The following is a 16,742-nucleotide window of genomic DNA, read 5'->3' on the forward strand; positions in this document are numbered from 1 at the left end:
TTGTTTTCACAACTCCAGGCATTAAGAGATTGTCTTGTTTTTATTTTCAGGGTTTGAGGATAGAAGTTTTCATTGTCATTTTTACAACCTGAATGGGATACCCCCCAGCCTGTTGGGTTTTTTTACCAGCACGTAACCCACAGCCTACCTGTGGAAGAGTCCCCACTTACAAATGCTGTTAAACAGCATGTTGTCCCGTGAAACCTCCTAGTCTTGGCTTGGTAGAAGAAGCGCTCTGCTTAGCTTCCTGCTTCTGCACCGCTCCCACGATGCACACTTGTGACCTGGCATCCATGTGAGTGTCGTCCAGGGAGGCGTATCGCTAGGCAGGGCGCTGAAATATTTGCAGACTGGACGGGGTTCCCTACCAGGAACGCGCACCACATATCTGAATCCCTTCCCATCTGCGGCCTGTGTGAGGTTTTATGCTGTGGAAAATTGTCTGAATTTCTCACTGGAGACTTTCCTGAAACTTTTTGTTTTTCCTGCTGTACATAAGGCATCCAAGTTTGACTGGTGCTCTTTTGTAGGAAGTTTTTTTGGCTGTCAGGCACGTGCAACTGCTGAAGGTGAGGGAGACGGTACAACTTGTACAACTGCTTTCCGCAGTGCCTAGAAAGTGCATGGTGCAAATCCCGGGCCCTGCCTCGCTCACCTGGCCGTGCGGAGAGGCAGGGGGTGCAGCCAAGCTATGTTGGTGAGCAACAACCTGCCTCGTGCCCCTCGTTTACCATTTCTCCTTTTACTCGCTTCATTTGCTGTGGGCTGCAGGGGAAGCGAAGTGGTGTTGCTAATTTTGTATTCACATCCTTGATAATAGACTGTTCTGAGCCTCGGGTCATCCAGCAGTGCCAGACGCTTCCCACCGTTGTGATGCTTTCCACCTGGCAGGATAGCGATCGGAAGAGACGCGATCCCTCGGTTGTGATCGGGTGTTAGGCTTCGGCCAAACCGGGCAGAATTAAGCATTTCCCCAAACCAGGGTGGTTTTGTGTCCCTCTGCAAGGTTTGTGCTGTGAGCCAGAAGCATGCGCTCTGTCCGGAGCAGGAAGGAAGGGAGTGCCCCCACACCCGACAGCAAAGAGCAGAGTAAAAAAGCAAAGGACTTGTTTATCATGGAGCCTTTGCTCATTTAAGGTAATTTTCTGCATGAGTGCTGCCTTTCTACTCTTCTGATGTGAGCAGTATATTAGTATGCAGGCTTGGGTATGTGAGTGGTAGACCCCTGAGGCATCAATCCATTATTGCAGAGCTCCTGGGAGGTGTGAGCTAAACTGTCTGCTTTTCTATCAGCATTTGTAATTGCATGTGTATGTTCCTGCCCTGTGCTGATTTTGCTTACCTGGCTGGAGTACTTATTTTTCCTTCTTCCCTCTCAGACAAAAACAAAACCCAATAAATCTCAATTCATTGTCTCCCTGTTGTCCATAGGTTAAAGTACTTGTATCCTGGCAAAGCAGTTTCTCTCAGCAGGAGCGAGGATATTTGTGTCTTGTTGCTGAATTTATAGCAACAGTCTCCTTCCAGGCAGCTTCAAACATGTATTTTCTTTTACAGAGATGATGTTTTCATAGTCCCTGGGCAGGCCACCCCTTCTGAGAAGTAGTAGGTGCCAAGCGCACCCCTTCCTCGAGATGCTCCTCTTTGGGGTGGCACCTCGCATCCCAGTACTTTTCCATCTCGGTTGCAAGCTGTGACACCTAACGGGTCTCGTGGGCTCGGCACCTGCAGTTGCAACCGGCTTGCTAAAGACCTGCCTCCGTCAGCCTGTGGGAGCTGACGCACCTTTTCGGCCCTTCCTTTTCCCTGGCTAATGCCCTCTGGGGCTTTGGTGTCCTCTCTTCGTAGTGTTAGCTGTGGCGAAGGTTAAGCCGTTCTTAGTCTGGATCGGACTGGATAAGAGAGGCTGTTTCCTGTTTAACAGTTTTTCTGTTTTTCCATCAAGGCCTCCTGGCTGTTTTTCCTGCTTAATTTCCCTTAACTGGCTCTTTTTGCTCTAACTCCATAGAAAATAACCGGTTATAAACAGCGACGCAGAGGAGTCCTAGCTCATCGCAGGACTCTCAGAGGAGGTTTTGGTTCTAAAAGGCACGACAAAATCACAGGCTTGTCATTACAGTTCAGCCGTGGAGTGATTATAAGCCGACGGAGCTAAGAAATATGATGAGTGTATCTTGGTCGATGTTGGAAGTCCTGCTTGTTTACTTACCTAAATGATCCGAGTGTCTTAATGTGGATAAATAAATGCATAGAGCATGAGCTCTTGATTTTTCTTCTGACTAGAAACTGGATTAATTCTGATTGATGTCACTATTTCAGTTAATGGTTATTGCAGTTTACAATAAGCAGGATCAGTGAGATTCAAGTCATTGCTTTATAATTGCCTGAGCTTTCATAGAAACGGGTGACCGGCAAAATTAAGGGACTTGATACCTTTATCTTTAAAATACAGCAGTCTTGCACTGTACCAGCACTGGAAAAACAAATGAGGGCAATGGTTTTTTCTCCTTTTCAGAGGAGCCTTGTGCAGTGGAAAATGTGCATCTAGGGGCAGCTTCAGGAGTGCTTTTCTTCCCAGAAGCAGTCTGCTTTGTTGGTCCTTGCCCATCAAAGCGCAGCGGACATTAATTGCACGCAACCCTGGCATTGTTTTAAAGGAAACGCACCACTGCTGGAGACCAGGATTTGGGGCTGGGAGGATCTCTAGGCTGTGCCCGTACAGCAGTTCTCCTGCTCCTACAAGCCACCGGTGCCTCGTAACTCGGTGTTGGGTTGTTGTGAACTGTTGGAGACCATTGCAACGCTGCGGCTGGATTGAAGCGGGTTGCTTTCAGCCGCCAGCCTGTTCCAAACTCTCTGTTAATTTAGGTCGTCTTTCCTTCAGAAGTTTTGTAACCTTTGTTTCTAGCTGTGAAATCTAAAAGAAAGTAACGCTTTCCTTTTTTGGCCATTTCTTCTTTCTGTTCCCTCCTGTCAGGAAAGTGGTTTTGAAATGGCGGTTTCTGACAAGTTGCTCCAAGTCCCATGTAATAACACGTGCCACTCTGCAGGTACAGTCATAAGGCGCCTATCAAAGGTGGATGTTACCAATGCCCAGACGTCTGCAGGGAGACCAGGATGGAGCTGGCTCTGAGATTCGTAGATGTTGGGGTTGGAAAGGACCCCGGCAGGTTGTAGAGTCCGACCCCCTCCCCAGGCAAGAAAGAGCGCTGGGGTCAGATGACTCCAGCCAAGTGCTTGTCCAGTCTCCCGTTAAAGACCCCAGTAGTAGGGGCGAGCATCACCTCCCCTGGGAGCCCATTCCCAATTCTGGCAATCCTAATCGTAAAGAAGTTCTTCCTGACATCTAACCTGAATTTGCTCTCTGTCAGTTTGTGGTTGTTATTTCTAGTTACTCCAAGGCGTGCTCTGGCAAACAGCATTTCCTATCCCTTGCTGTCCCCCACGCTGAATTTGTCAGCGGCCACAAGATCACCTCTCAGCCTTCTTTTGCAGAGGCTGAAGAGGTCCCGCGGGGTCCCTCAATCTCTCCTCGTAGGGCCTTACCTGCAGGCCCCTAGCCATCCGAGTGGCCCTCCTCTGGACCCTCTCAAGATTATCCCCGTCCCTCTAGAAGTGCGGTGCCCAAAACTGAACGCAGTACTCCAATAGAGGGGAAGCATCACCTCCCTGGCCCTGTTTGTGACGCACCTGCTAATGCACGATAAAGTGCGGTTAGCTTTACTGATCACTTCGTCACATTGACGTGATCTGAACGTGATGTTGCTTATGAGGATTAGGTTATGGGGGAAAGAGGAGTTAAGAGCCATATAGGCCTGTTGGCTTCTAGTCAAAATTTCTGAGGCCACCTTGGCCAGAAGGGCATGAAGAACATGGGAATCGAGGTATAATGACTCGACTTGGTTCTGACATCCTGGGTGCCATCTTTTTCAGTGGAAGTATGTGCAACCGAAGACATCTTGCAGTGGAGCCATGCCGCTACTCAATCAGCCGCTTGGTTAGGCAGGCTTGAAGTCAGCAAGTGTTTAGGGTTGTGGGTGGGGGGATTTATGCATATTCCTCATGGTACTCTCTCTCTCTCATATCAGAAGTAGACATCTGCACTGCATAAAGCTAACTGTACCTGCTCTTCACTTGCGTTCTCAAGTTATAGAGGCCAAGGCTAGTCCAAACGTGATGGTGTTGGCCTGTTCTGACCCGTTGGAGGCATAGGAATCTCAGTGTGTTTCAGTGGAGACACCCATACCTTTCTGACTTCAGACTACCTCTCTCCATCTCTGGTAGCTAGTACCTCAGCCACTTCTGGGGACAGGTGGACAAAACAAGATGCTTCTGGGTCGCATCTTCCTTTCTCCTTTATGGTGTTTATTCCCTAGGTCCACCGCCAATGCCCTTTTAAAACAACGTCATCCATAGCTAACACAGCAGCTGGAAATGGAGGAAGTAACTGCGCCTCTGCACTGGCACACCTCGCCTTTTGAAGGGTTATTTCACGTCCCCCTGCAGCAAGGCGTAAATGCAGCACTCTCCGTTCCAGTGACGTAGGAGACTTATCTCCGGAGCGCGAGGCCTGGCAGCACTACGCTTCTGTGCTATGAGCTAATTACTATGCACCAAGATGATCAGTTTTTCCCCAGACCAGGTTTCTATTCGTGTTCTCTCAAGTAGAAAATTAATATGGACACAGGCCAGAAACGGTCTACGCCTGAGTGGTCGTGGGCTGAAGACGGGAGAGGAGCGGTGGGCTTCTGCACGGGGGATGTTAAGAGCCAGTGATCTCAAGCAGTACTGGCCTGTTTCATTAGCCAGTTCACCAGAGAAGTTAAGCCAAGGAAAAGTTGGCAGTACATCAGTATCCCTTTTTACTGCCATTTCCCATGTTCTTTGTTCGGCGTGAAGCCTCTCGGCATTCACGGAAAGCACGGCAGGATAAAGGCTGCCTCTGTGTCTGTGCGTAGGTGTACGTACAGCACCTGGCACTGTGGCATCCTTTGCTGGGCCTCTGCCCTACAACAAATCCAGTGAGAAACGTCTTCCACTCAGGTGACCTTTGCTTTTGTTTCTGACGCTCAATGACCCTTGAAGTGAATAGTGTTTAGGTAGCGTTGTAGATGGGGAACTAGCTGGTGTGGGCATTCAGAGTAGACACTGGGCTGTCTACCTGCATGGAAATTCAGAGCTGTCGCTAGGTAATTACCAAGCAAAAATCAAGACTGTCCTGCTTGGTGACCTGTTCCATAAATTGGAAGTTTCTTGGGAAAGATGCTTGGTGTTTAGACGGCGCCTAGCACAGCGGGACCCAGGTCTGTGACTGCATGTACTACCCCCATACAAATCAGTTCGTATTAGCAAGTGAGGCATCTCACTCTGGTTGCTAGTGAACAAGATGGACGTCTCGGAAGAAACTACCGAGTATTAAATGGATGTAGCGCACTCCTCCCATGGCTGGTGGGATCTTCGTGTTGGGCAGTGATGCTGGTGATGAGCCTGCTGGAAGAGCTGCCCAGGGAAGGCGGGTGGTGCTGCAAGTGCCAGGGTTGCTTCATGGACCGTGGAGCCTGGTGCGCAGGATAAAGAAAAATTGAGCATGAATTTCCAGGCAGCTTTTATGAGTTGGCCTGAATCCCAAAGGACCTTGCTGGAGGGTGAATCTTTCATCTAGCAACAAGAAAAAAGCGTTGGGATATCCTGTTGGCCCTAGATGGAGGCTCTCCCGAACTTTTAGCCCCAAAAATAGGACTACGCGAGCACCAGAGCACTCTTGGTATGTTTTGTGTGCAGTGGACACATCCATCGAACCAAGTGTAGTGTGCGTGAGGGCGCTGTTTCTTTAAAGGAAAACACGTCATGTGGAGCTGAGGGTATGTTGTGAGCATGGCTTACGCGCCAAAGGGGAATTAGCTCTGGTTTCATCTGCCAAAATTAAGCTCCCAGTTTGCTGTGGTGACTCTTCTCCCTGCAAAAGTTGGTTCTCGCTGCTGGGAGCGGGAGGGGCTCGTAGTCGCTAATGAAATATTGCTGCTGCATTATGAGATCAATGAGATGTAATCTCACCATCTGGAGGCTCCGTGGTGCTTCTGAGCTGTTTTTTAAATGGCAAGTGAGCAAGTGTAATGAGTGCATCTACTGCGTGCTAATGACACCCCAAAAATTGACTGCTCCAAAGTTCTCTCATTAATTCTGTCATTAGTTTTTACTCAGTGTATTTTTTTTCTAAATGCCATTGATGACAATCCCGATCATTTAAGTTTTTGTTTTGTTGAAGTATAGATTGGAAAATCCATGAATGACCTGCCAGAGCTTTCCTTCCTTGCTAGCCGTGCACTTTCACCCACACACATCCCGTCTAGGAGAACAGATATGGAGTATACCCTTCCTTTGCTGCGGGGGTTTATTGTCCACTCGCTAGCGATACCAAAATTTGGCATAATCATCCATAGACCTCAAAGTGCCTTTCTGCCACTTCACAAATGAGAGCACTGATGCTTAGAATAAATGACGTTCCCAGGGTCAGGGGCCGAGTTTGGGAATCGAGCCAGCCCCTCGCTCAGCTTGCCAGGGCGCGGCTGCCGTTGCCCACCTCCTCACCTTGAGCCGGGAGACCTGTCTGTGCAGTTGTGGGTCTTGTTTCGAAGTTCAAGGTCTGAGAAATGAAGAGAAGGCACAGAAAATGTCAGTAGTTGGAAATTTCTGTATGGGGCCCCCGGTACGTCTTGTTCTCGAGCATGCCGAATTTGGGATTGCTGATGGGCATCTTCTGTCAGCTCTCGCAGCATGAGGTAGCGGAGAGCGGTTTAATATCCAGTTTCAAGGGTGGCTTTTACGTGACTTGAGTGCATTAAAATTTTTGCCCAAAATGTGTTTTAAAAATTGTTTTTCATGGTTCATTTAGGGATATTTATCCCACTTTTTAATTTAATAACTAGCTGCAGCATCAAAGCTCTCTGACTTGTATTCAGTGGCTTGCAGTGGCTTCCATTTATTTTATTTTTTTCCCAGTTCAGCATTGCTGAGCGGGTTTTGCTAATGCTGTTTCACCTCCTCCACGCTCGCGCTGTTGTTTACTCTCTGTGGTTGCGTGCTACTGATTGATTTTTGTTTCTTCACGTGCAGCTTCCTTCCAGATGAAAGGCAGCAGTGTGAACACTGCCTGGTCTGGTGGTGAAGTTCAGGAGAAGGGGCTGTGCTCACAGCCTCTGCTGCAGCTTTGTTTAATCCATCATCTTGCAGGCACAGCAGGAGTTCAGCTGACTTTCCCATGCCCACCTCAGCGGCGTCAGGTCGGCCGTTCCCTCGTGTTTTCTGTTGCTGAGCTTGGCAGGACGGTTCTCTGGCAATCAGATTGGAACCGTAGCCAGAGGTTTCTTACTGACATGTAACTCCATTAACCTAAATGTGAGCCTGGAGCTGTCTACAGCTGCTGCGGCGTCGCTAAGACAGATCTGCAAGGCCTGTTTGCAACAGGCCATGAATGCATACTCACCTGCGTAGGGCAGCTTGCAGAGCGGGGGCAGAGATTTTTTTCAGTCTTGCTCACAACCTCCCACAACTTGAGTGTCCAGAGGTGCAGGATCTTAATATCTCACCACTGAGGATATAGCAGCTGTTATCTCCAGAGGTGCCGAAGGGAACCAAGCAAATGGTTGGTCCCAGAACAGAGCCTTGTTTCGCTCCACGGGAGACGGGGAAAGGCACAGAAGGGTCATTGTCAACACCTACTCTGCCCTGCAGTCTTTCATGGGATTGATGCAAGACAGCGAGGATCTTTTCAGGGCGCCTGAGCCTGTCCAGCAGGCTCCAGAGACCTGACCGACTATCCACGTCTTTGCTGATATCAGTCAAAGCCACATGAAGATTGCAGTTGTGCTTCCGACATTTGTCTTGATCTGTCGCACACCAGAAATCATGTCTGCTCTGCCCCAGCTTGCTGTAAAACAGCACTGAGATCTTGCCATGCAGCAAGTGCAAGAGCAGTTGGTTGAGAAGAATCTAAGCCAATATTTTACCAGGAGTTTCTCACAATGCAACGGTCCCAGGAGTTACTGTAGTCTGTTCAAGCTCTTCTTTCTTTGCAGATTTTAAATGGAGGTACTTCATTTTAGATGAGAATGACCAGGGACCTGACAACTTTTTGCCCGGTGCTTTCATAGACTTGTAGAAAAATAGGGCTGGAAGGGACCTCCAGAGGTCATCTAGTCCAGCCCCCTTCTGAAGGCAGGATTGTCCTGATCCAAACTATCCCATACAAATCCTAGTCTAACCTATTCCTAAAACCGCACCACGAGCCCTGTCACACAGCCTCAAGGCATATCGCCCAAAGGCACCAGAAGCACTGAACCTGCCCCAGATAGAGGGGGGGCGAGTACCATCAGTGACCTGCCACTCGAAAGAGCCATACCCTGCTGTAGAAGAACACAAAACCCCCCATGCTCTGTGCTGATCTGACCCTGGGGTAAAAAGCCTCCCTGGTCCCAAGCGTGGCTTCATAGGAACTAAAATCCTCTGGGCAGGTGGTATGAGAGCTGTCAAAGACGGGTACAGGCCAAGAGCAGGGTGGCGTGGCTCAGTTACGTGCGTTCTTATTGCTGATACGCGCTTGGGGCCAGATCGTCCAAACCGTACTCAGCTGGACACTTCCACTGACTTCCTTGACTTGGTTAACATTATTTGCAAGAGTAAGAGGCTGTTCCCAATAAGAGCTTTAGACTGATAACTTCGTTAGCTTCTCAGGAGTTGTCACGAGTTCGCTGTTCCGTTTGAGCTATTTGCTTTATTTGCAGTCCTGTATCGAGGTGTGAGTATTGGAGGCGGCTTTAATGCTTCTAAATCCAGCAGTGTTGCTGCCTTGAGTTCTGAAAATCTGGTTTTGTTGGGGAACAGCCCAGAGTCCCATGGCGAGCAGCTGCTGGGTTCACTGATTTTTGATGTAGCAAGCTTCTCCTCTGACTCGGGAAGTTCCTGGTGTGTCGGTCTGGGATGTCACGCTTGGGGTTCTTACCTTATTTAGTCCTCACTTCCTTCTCTTGAGTCCTGACGGTTGGTTATTTGTTCTGCTGGTGACGAGACCGGCCTCCAGAGCCCCTGCCAGTTCTCTCTGCCCATCACTGTGTACTGGTGCCTTGTTTTCAGCAGGGTTTGCCCATGTGAGGGTGAAGTCGTGCTGTGGTTCCTTCTGTCGGCTTTTCTGAATGAACCATCAGAGGTTGCAGTGTAGCAAAGGCAGCGTGTCAGACCCTTGCAGGGAGAGGCCTGTACGTGGCTCCGCAGCCTGCAGCAAACGCAGAAACACACCTGCTTGATGTGCATGGAGCAGCCTCATCCGCTCCTGTCAGAGTGGGGAAGCTTCAAGATGCATATATTGCTGAGACTAGGTGAATTTTGGGGGGCTCTGGAAGAAATGATGCGACTGTTCTGTGATTCAGGCAGCGTCTGCATGAATCACAGGAACTGTTCAGGCATCTTCTCAGCTTAGTGGTGTTGGGTTAAGGGTCTGTAGTGGGGGACCTTGGGGAGTTCTCACATCTTTCTTGGGTTTGTGCAGAAGTCAACGGACTTAGTAATGAGGAAGTAATTTTTTTTTACAAAAAACTTATAGCAGGGGTTTCCCCATTATTAAAGTTCTTTGGGGCACATTAATGGCTTGCAGTATCCCCTTCACCCCCCTGAACTGAGTTTCACCATCTCATTGTTCCTGTGGAAGCAGATGCCATTGAATGCTTTAAAGAAATATTTAGATAGGAGCTGTGAGATGCATGTTGAACCTCCCCATCGGTAGAGATTTTAATTCTTGCATAAAGCTGGCTGGACCGTTCTTGGATCTCCTTTAGCAAGTTAATGAGTTGAGTGAGTAAAAGAAACATGTACATAAGTACACTTGGACTTCAGTAAGGCTTTTGATGTAGTCGCACACGACATTGTCGTAAGTAGATGGGAGAAACGTGGGGTGGATAAAATTACTAAGGTGGATACATAATTGGGTCTAATGGCAAGCAAAGGATAATTATAAATGGATTAATGTCAGAATGGCAGGAGGTTTCAATTGAGTTTCCACAGGGGTCTGTTTTGTGTCTGGTGCTGTTTAACATGTTTAGTAATGATTTAGATGCCAAAATAGAGAGTTCCCTGATGAAGTTTGCAGATGACACAGAGCTGGGAAGGATTGCAGACCCTCTGCGGGAGAGGAGTAGATTTCAACAGGATCTTTATAGATTGGACAGCTAGACTAGAGACAGCCCAGTATGGATAAGTGCAAGGTGCTACACCTGGGGAAGAATGCCAGATGCAACCGGCTGGGCCGCAGTGTGGCCGACAGCGATCCCCGGGGGTTTTGGTGGATTGCAGAGTCAACGCGAGTCATCCATGTGCTGCAGTAGCAAACGAGACAAATGTAATTGTGGGCAGCCTCGACAGAAGTGTGAGCTGTAAAGCAGGGAGGTGACAGTGCCGCTCCTCTCGGTGCCAGGGAGGCCTCAGAGAACAGCGAGCCGTTTTGTGGTGCGTGCTTTCAGGAGGATGTGGAGTAGCTGGAGAGAGGCCAGAGGCAGGCAACAGAAATAAGGCAGCTGGAAGGCAGGTTGGATGAGGAAAGGCTGCGAGAGGCAGGTCTCCTTTAGCTTGAAGGAAAGGAGGCTTGGGGCACGTGGTAGCAGTTTTCAGGAGGGCAAACGATGGTTCTGTGTGGCAGGATTGAATCAAAAGAATAGATGGTCATTTTGGGCAGAAAAGGGCACTGTCGGGCTGCGGATATGTGTAATTAGACCGGTTTTCCACCTTTCTCTACGCTTCCTTTTCACTGAGTTGAAGTATAAATTGGGCTGCCTCTTTGCCTTATCTACCAGCCAGGGAAAGTTTAGGACTTGATGTTTTCTGCCCTTTTCAGTCTGTTCTCTGGTTGGTTATGCTGTGCTTAATACCACGGTGTCTGAGCCGGGTATACGTTCTTGTCCTTCACTGGCCTTGGGAGTGGCTGCTCTTAGACAACAAAACTTTAAAAATGAACTTGAACAGGCAATTGTGAGACAAGAAATGATCCACGGACTGTGTTAAGCATGATCTAAACAGGGGCTACAGTTTCTTATCCCTTTACTTGGATTAGTTTTCGTGACCCCTTTGTCCCTATTACTTGTTTGCCACTCCCAGCACTGCCTCTGCCCCTCCTTCCCTGCACTGCAACCTTTGATGGTTGTCCTGACATACCTGGGTCATGTTGTTCCCAGCAGGCACAGGGCCACCTCGTTCCTTTAAGAACTTTTGACTATAGCTCTGTTTGCTGTGGGGAGCCAGCGTGGAGATGCGCCTGGTGGGAAGATGTTCTTACCCTGTGTTAAATTGTTTAGGAAACAACCAGCCGTGTGCTGTGCCAAGCCTGGTAGAGGTTTTCAGGACGATGTTCGTGCCCCACCTGTGTCGTACAGAGCGCTGGTTCTTGGAGACTGGACTGTATTAACCCAGAGACATCAGTATTGTGGGCATTAATGTTGCTTCGGTCTGAACTCTCTCAGCCATTTGAATCGGGTTCAGCTACACGGAGCAGGGCTTGTTTCAAAGCCAAGTCCTGTGAGTAATTCAGCCCTGCTTTGGAAACCCAACCCAGCAAATCCAATGAAACGTGCATGTTCCAAAAAATATTTTTGCAGTCCCATCTTTGATTCTTACTTACAAGTTATCCTAGACTATATTCTGCTGAAGAGGATCAATATTAGAGCATGATCTGGAGTGACGGGACTATTAGGCACCCTCTGTGTGTTACATCTATGCCACAATTAATATGTTAATTATGACATAAATAGCAAGGGTGTTACATGTGCACACCTTTTAAAAGGTGCCATAAAATGGCAAACCAGCCATAAAAATGTTCTTCGTATAACGTAGAACATATTCATGGGTGGTTTTTCTGGCACCTTAAATTGAACACGGAGCAAGTTTGGGTCAGGGCTGACAATCAACTGATTCCTGTCTCTAGCCCAGGACTGCACCAGGGTCCGATCGTCTGCCCTAGCCCTGGAACTGCAGGCACCCAGCTTTCAACTTACCAGTACAGAAGGATCCCAGACTCATGATCCCATCACTAGCAAGTAGAAAGGGCGGAGTTGGGATCCGGTCCCAGAATCATGCCTCCTGCCATGCGCATGTGGCCTGGTAGTAAGCATGCTTGCTGGGATCAAGGATCAGATCCTGTGGCTCCTTTACATGAATGTGTGCCAGGGGCCTTATGCACTGTCTAAGCTGTTTTGTTTTGTTTTTTTACCCTTGCACATTCGTCATCCTTCTCCTGACCAGACAGACAGTAATAGAGCAGGAAGATTTGTATTCTTGTGACTTAAAATGCACACCCCTGCGGAGGCTCCCCTATGGTTGTCTACACCGTGACACTATTACATTAGATATGGTAGGGTCTGCCAAGCATAGCGCTGCTTCCCTGTGGCTGTGACGTCACTTTTCCGTCCGGTATAGGTCATTGGCAGCTGTTAGTGTCCCCCTGATTTGCCCCTTGCTCCTCGTTGGGAGTGCCTCCTGTGTTAACCTCCCGACGCCTGTCACACTGTTCACCTGCTTTTACTTTTAAGCTTCTCATTTGTGTAGAGAGAGGGTCCTGTATTTGGCTTTGTGCTCACTTTTACTTAGTGCTCACTTCATGCTCCTTAATCTGGCACTGGGTTTTTCCCCATATGCACTGCTCTGATCTCAGTACCTACCTCTGAGCGTGCTGTGGTTTCTCTGACATGCTTCGCCAGACACCCATTCTTTGGATTATTGACTAGGATAATTTTAGGTCTGGACAGGTGAAACAATTGCACTGAGTGGAAGTGGGGAGGGACTTACTGCTCGTGAGCACAAGCATGCTGATGCACTGTTACTGCTTTGTACGTCCCTTCTGTCTCGCAGCAAGTGCAAGATAAGTCAGGGCAGTTTACCCAAAGGAAAGAGCAACCAAATGACTGTGATTAGCTTCTGTTTGCTGCAGGAGAGCACACAGTTGCACCAAACCAGCTCAATGTGCAGAAAGTCCCTCTCCCTTTAAATTAGGATGGTTGTTTGATCTGTCCACACCCTGTGCATCTGCACACAGGCTCCTAACACTTGGCATCTGATCCCTGGAGGAAGGAGCAGAGGAGTTGCTCCCCTTCCGTGTGCTGCTTTCCGCATCCATTTCAGAAGAGCTTTTCCCGTTGAAGGACACGGCTCTGTGGAGGTAATTGTTGCCTCTGAACAAAAGGCTTCCACGGCAAGCCCGATCGTCTGCAATGCCACTGTGGGCAGCAGGCCAGCCGGGCTGCAGTGACACTTGGTCATGATTTGAACCCACTGCCCTCCAGCAAGGGAGAGTCAGCCTGGCACTAGTTTACTGAGTAGCTCCAGGATTTCTGGGTGCAGCCCCGCAAAATGAGAAATGTGAGAAGAGAGCAGGCTGCTTTCATGGGCCAGCACGGGCTGGAGGAAGGAGTGCAGCAGTGCCTGGCTTCTGGGCTGGGCTCAGCCAGCACCTCTTTTTGTCTGTGATTTTTTTTTTTTTTAGAGGCACGTAATTGCAGCTGCCACCACTCAGCACCTCTGAGACACCGGCGCAAGGTGTCACAGGCTTAGCACCTGGGATTAGTGGGCATATTGCTTTTGCACAGTCTTGGCGTGAATCTTACAGCTTCTCTCTAGGACACACGGGGAGAGCATCCTGCCGTGCTGTCGTACATCAGGACCCAAGAGCTTAATGAACTGCTCAAAGCATTAATGTGGTTCCAGGAGCCTTGCTGTCAGTACTGCATGTGTGGGGCAGGAGGGTTGCTGTGTCTGGGGATTGATGCAGCTGACTCCAGGAGTGTGAACTGACGTGGAGGGGCTGCAGCTTCCAGGAGCTAACCGGGGGGTGGGGATTGAGCTCAGTGCGGCAGGTTCCTTTAAACAGAGCGGTGCGTTTCCTCCGGCTGGATGATGCTGCTGCAGCGTGGAGATCCTCCTCCCACCTGCAGTCTGTGACTAATGTCTGCATCTGCGGGTAATTAGAGCGAGGCGGGGAGCACGGCGCTCTCCTGTAGCAGGCCTGTCCCTCTGCAGGATGTTATCTAAAAGCCACCAGGGTCAGGCTTGTCCTGGAGTCGGCTCCACGCGATCTAATTAAGGGAGGAAGGCGGGGGAAGAGCCTGGCTAGGAACAATGGCATTGGAGGGCCTCCCCTCCTGGGGAGGAAGTCAGATCGCGGCTGCAGAGCCCTCTCGTGCGTTTGAAGTGGAGCTGGCGTTTCTGGGAGGCCTTGAATGGAGACTACCGAGTGTGGAGCTCTTCAGCTCTTGGTGCTGCTGCCTGCAGCCGGGCCTCTTCCTCTCAAGAGCTTGTCTCTTCATTGTTGTTAAACTCAGGCTGACCCGAGCTCCTGGCTGCTGGGCGCAGTCAGTGGCTGCTCTTGTAACCCCTCCTTGCTCTGCTTACCACTGCTGCCCCCCCATCTCCAGGGAAGAGGTAGGTGCGAGACTGTGCAGAAACCTGGGAGAATGGCTGCACCCCCAGAAAGTTGAGCGTTGTCCATCTGGCGCACGAGTCGGTGCCCACCTGAGTCTGGATGTCCTGGCAGCTGGAATCTGAGAGACCAAGGGATTTAGGCACCTGGCTCCCCTTGGCTGGCACTTGCAGTAAGGCCCGTGTGAAAGTGGTGGCAACCACGTGCCTTAGCAGCAGGTGCCAGGGTGCAGCGGCACGTTTGTCCCTTGTAGGCAGGCTTAGGAATCAGCCCCGAGGACTGAGCCTCTTGCCTGGAGAGGAGCCACTTTCCAGAGGTCTTGGGCAGCCACTGGCTGGCGTCATGCCGGAGCATAACGAGTGGTAGTCACGCCACTGGGTCCCCCTAAGGTGTCTGTCTCCCTCCAGCTGGGGGCACCCTGCTGCCCTAGCGGGGGGAGAGGTGTTGCCTCAACTGACTGTCTGGAGCACCTGCCCCAGACCCAGTAGAGATGGTCAGCCGGGGACATTTTGCAAACGTGCCGTAGCTGCAGTTTGAGGAGTACGTTGTGTGTCGTCTCCATTGCTGCATTGCAATGGACCAGTCACACCAGGCCCCTGGTAACCAGAGCCCCGACTAGCACTCATGCCTGGATTAGCACGTGCGTTGGGCCAGTGCTAGGAAGCCTTTGGCCTGGTGACGACTCTTCTTACAGAAGCTGCTTCCTCAGGCAGTCTGGGAACAGGCTGACGGCGACGGGTCCACCGCGGTTCTCCGTGGCCCCAGAGAGAAGGCTGGGGAAAGCTTGGGGTGAAACCTACCTTGGCATTTTATTTTTTTTTCATAGATGTTAGGGCTGAACAATTTTTTCCTTGCTCTCCTTTCTGTTCTGGTGCTGGATGGCTTTGTGCTGACGCAGCCTGTTCAGAGGTCCCTGGCTCCCCGTGCTGGTCCCTCACCGACCAGCTCAGCAGGGTGAACGTGGGTAACTGGCCATGGCTCAGCTGATGGGAGTGATTTCCAGCTCCTCTAGACCCTGGATGTTCGGAGTCCTGCAGGAAAGCAGAGCCGTGCCGTGTCGCTCACTCGGTCTCCCACAGGCGAGAGTCGCTCTGTTCTGTGTTGCGTGCCCCATGACTGATGAGCTTTGCCTCGTGTTGTTTTTGCAGGTGTTGGCACTAGGGATTACTACAGGAAGATCGGCTACGAGCTGGAAGGGCCGTACATGGTGAAAAAGCTGGACTGACGCCCTGAGCCACAGATGCTGCAGCCACATCTCCACTTTGCACGCGTGGCTGGGAACCAGGAGGAGATGGTGCAGGATGAGCTCTGGCCAGACAGCTTGGGGAGAAACAACCAGCTGAAAACCAGTGTGCCCTCGCTGTAAAGTATATGCTGATGCTGGAGTTTCGTGCAGGAGATGGGACGTCCGTAGTGGGGGGGGTTCTCCCTAGATCCACCCGTTGTCTCTGTGGCAGCCGCTCTCCTAACAGCTGCGAGTCTGCAGGATTTCCGGAGTTGGCTGTAATGCGCTGATCTTTCCCCCTCCACAAAGCGGGAGGATTTGGTTCTGGCAGACACAGTGGGGACAGGGCATATATAGACCCTCGTCCTGCATATTGTCAAGGTTTTTAGATTTTCGTTTTCAGCAGTCCTGCCCTGAGGTAGAGCCTAGGCCTTGGATCATCAAAAGCCTTTTTCCCCTTTTCCTGCCAACTGAAACAAGTGTCTGATATGAGACCCAGCCTACAGGCTTTGGGGGCGGGGGTAAGCTGCAGTTCAGCCCCTTCGCTTGCGTTTGCCCAGCTGCCTGTTCGGGAGCCGGGAATACGGTGGGCTGCTCCTGCCCTCCGTGCTGCAGTGTGTTTGTAGCGCTGCCCTGGCGCTTTGCTGCCTGAGTAGTTCAGTGGGACCCATCCAGTAAAACCCAGGGGGATGCATTAGCAGCACCTGTGCCAGGTGGGGGAGAAGCAGCATTGGCTCTGAACTCCACTAGCCTCAGTGCGAACATGCTCTTGGTCTCAGGCTGAGGGGAAATCGGGGACAGGTATTTGTGCAAAGGTTGCCATTTTCTAAATGATGTTCTTTTAAATGATTCAGCCCCAAGTCCTCTGGAAATTTCTCGAGTACCAACTGCTCTGATGCACGTGCCGGCTGTGAGCTGAGCTCTGATTGAGCGCCGTTCAGGAAATGCGAAAGTGCCACCATGATCTATTGCTGCCTCGCAACACTGACTGGTGTGGTCACGGGCTAGCGCTGCTCTGACGTCTGCCGGCTCACTGCCAACTCCGGCAATAAAATTTTTATCGCAGGC

The 16,742-nt window shown here is 50.4% G+C and overlaps 1 protein-coding gene across 1 annotated transcript in view; it reads left to right on the forward strand.

The window, feature by feature from the left end:
* ELP3 (elongator acetyltransferase complex subunit 3) overlaps positions 1 to 16,742 on the forward strand; it is a 123,293-nt gene extending 106,551 nt beyond the window's left edge. Inside the window, exon 15 of the mRNA XM_019537218.1 lies at positions 15,598 to 16,742. Coding sequence (XP_019392763.1) covers positions 15,598 to 15,674 — 77 coding nt within the window. The 3' untranslated portion in view covers positions 15,675 to 16,742. The remainder of the gene's footprint in view (positions 1 to 15,597) is intronic.

The sequence above is a fragment of the Crocodylus porosus genome, unplaced genomic scaffold, assembly GCF_001723895.1.
Source record: "Crocodylus porosus isolate Cpor-Errol unplaced genomic scaffold, CroPor_comp1, whole genome shotgun sequence".
Classification (NCBI taxonomy): domain Eukaryota; kingdom Metazoa; phylum Chordata; order Crocodylia; family Crocodylidae; genus Crocodylus; species Crocodylus porosus.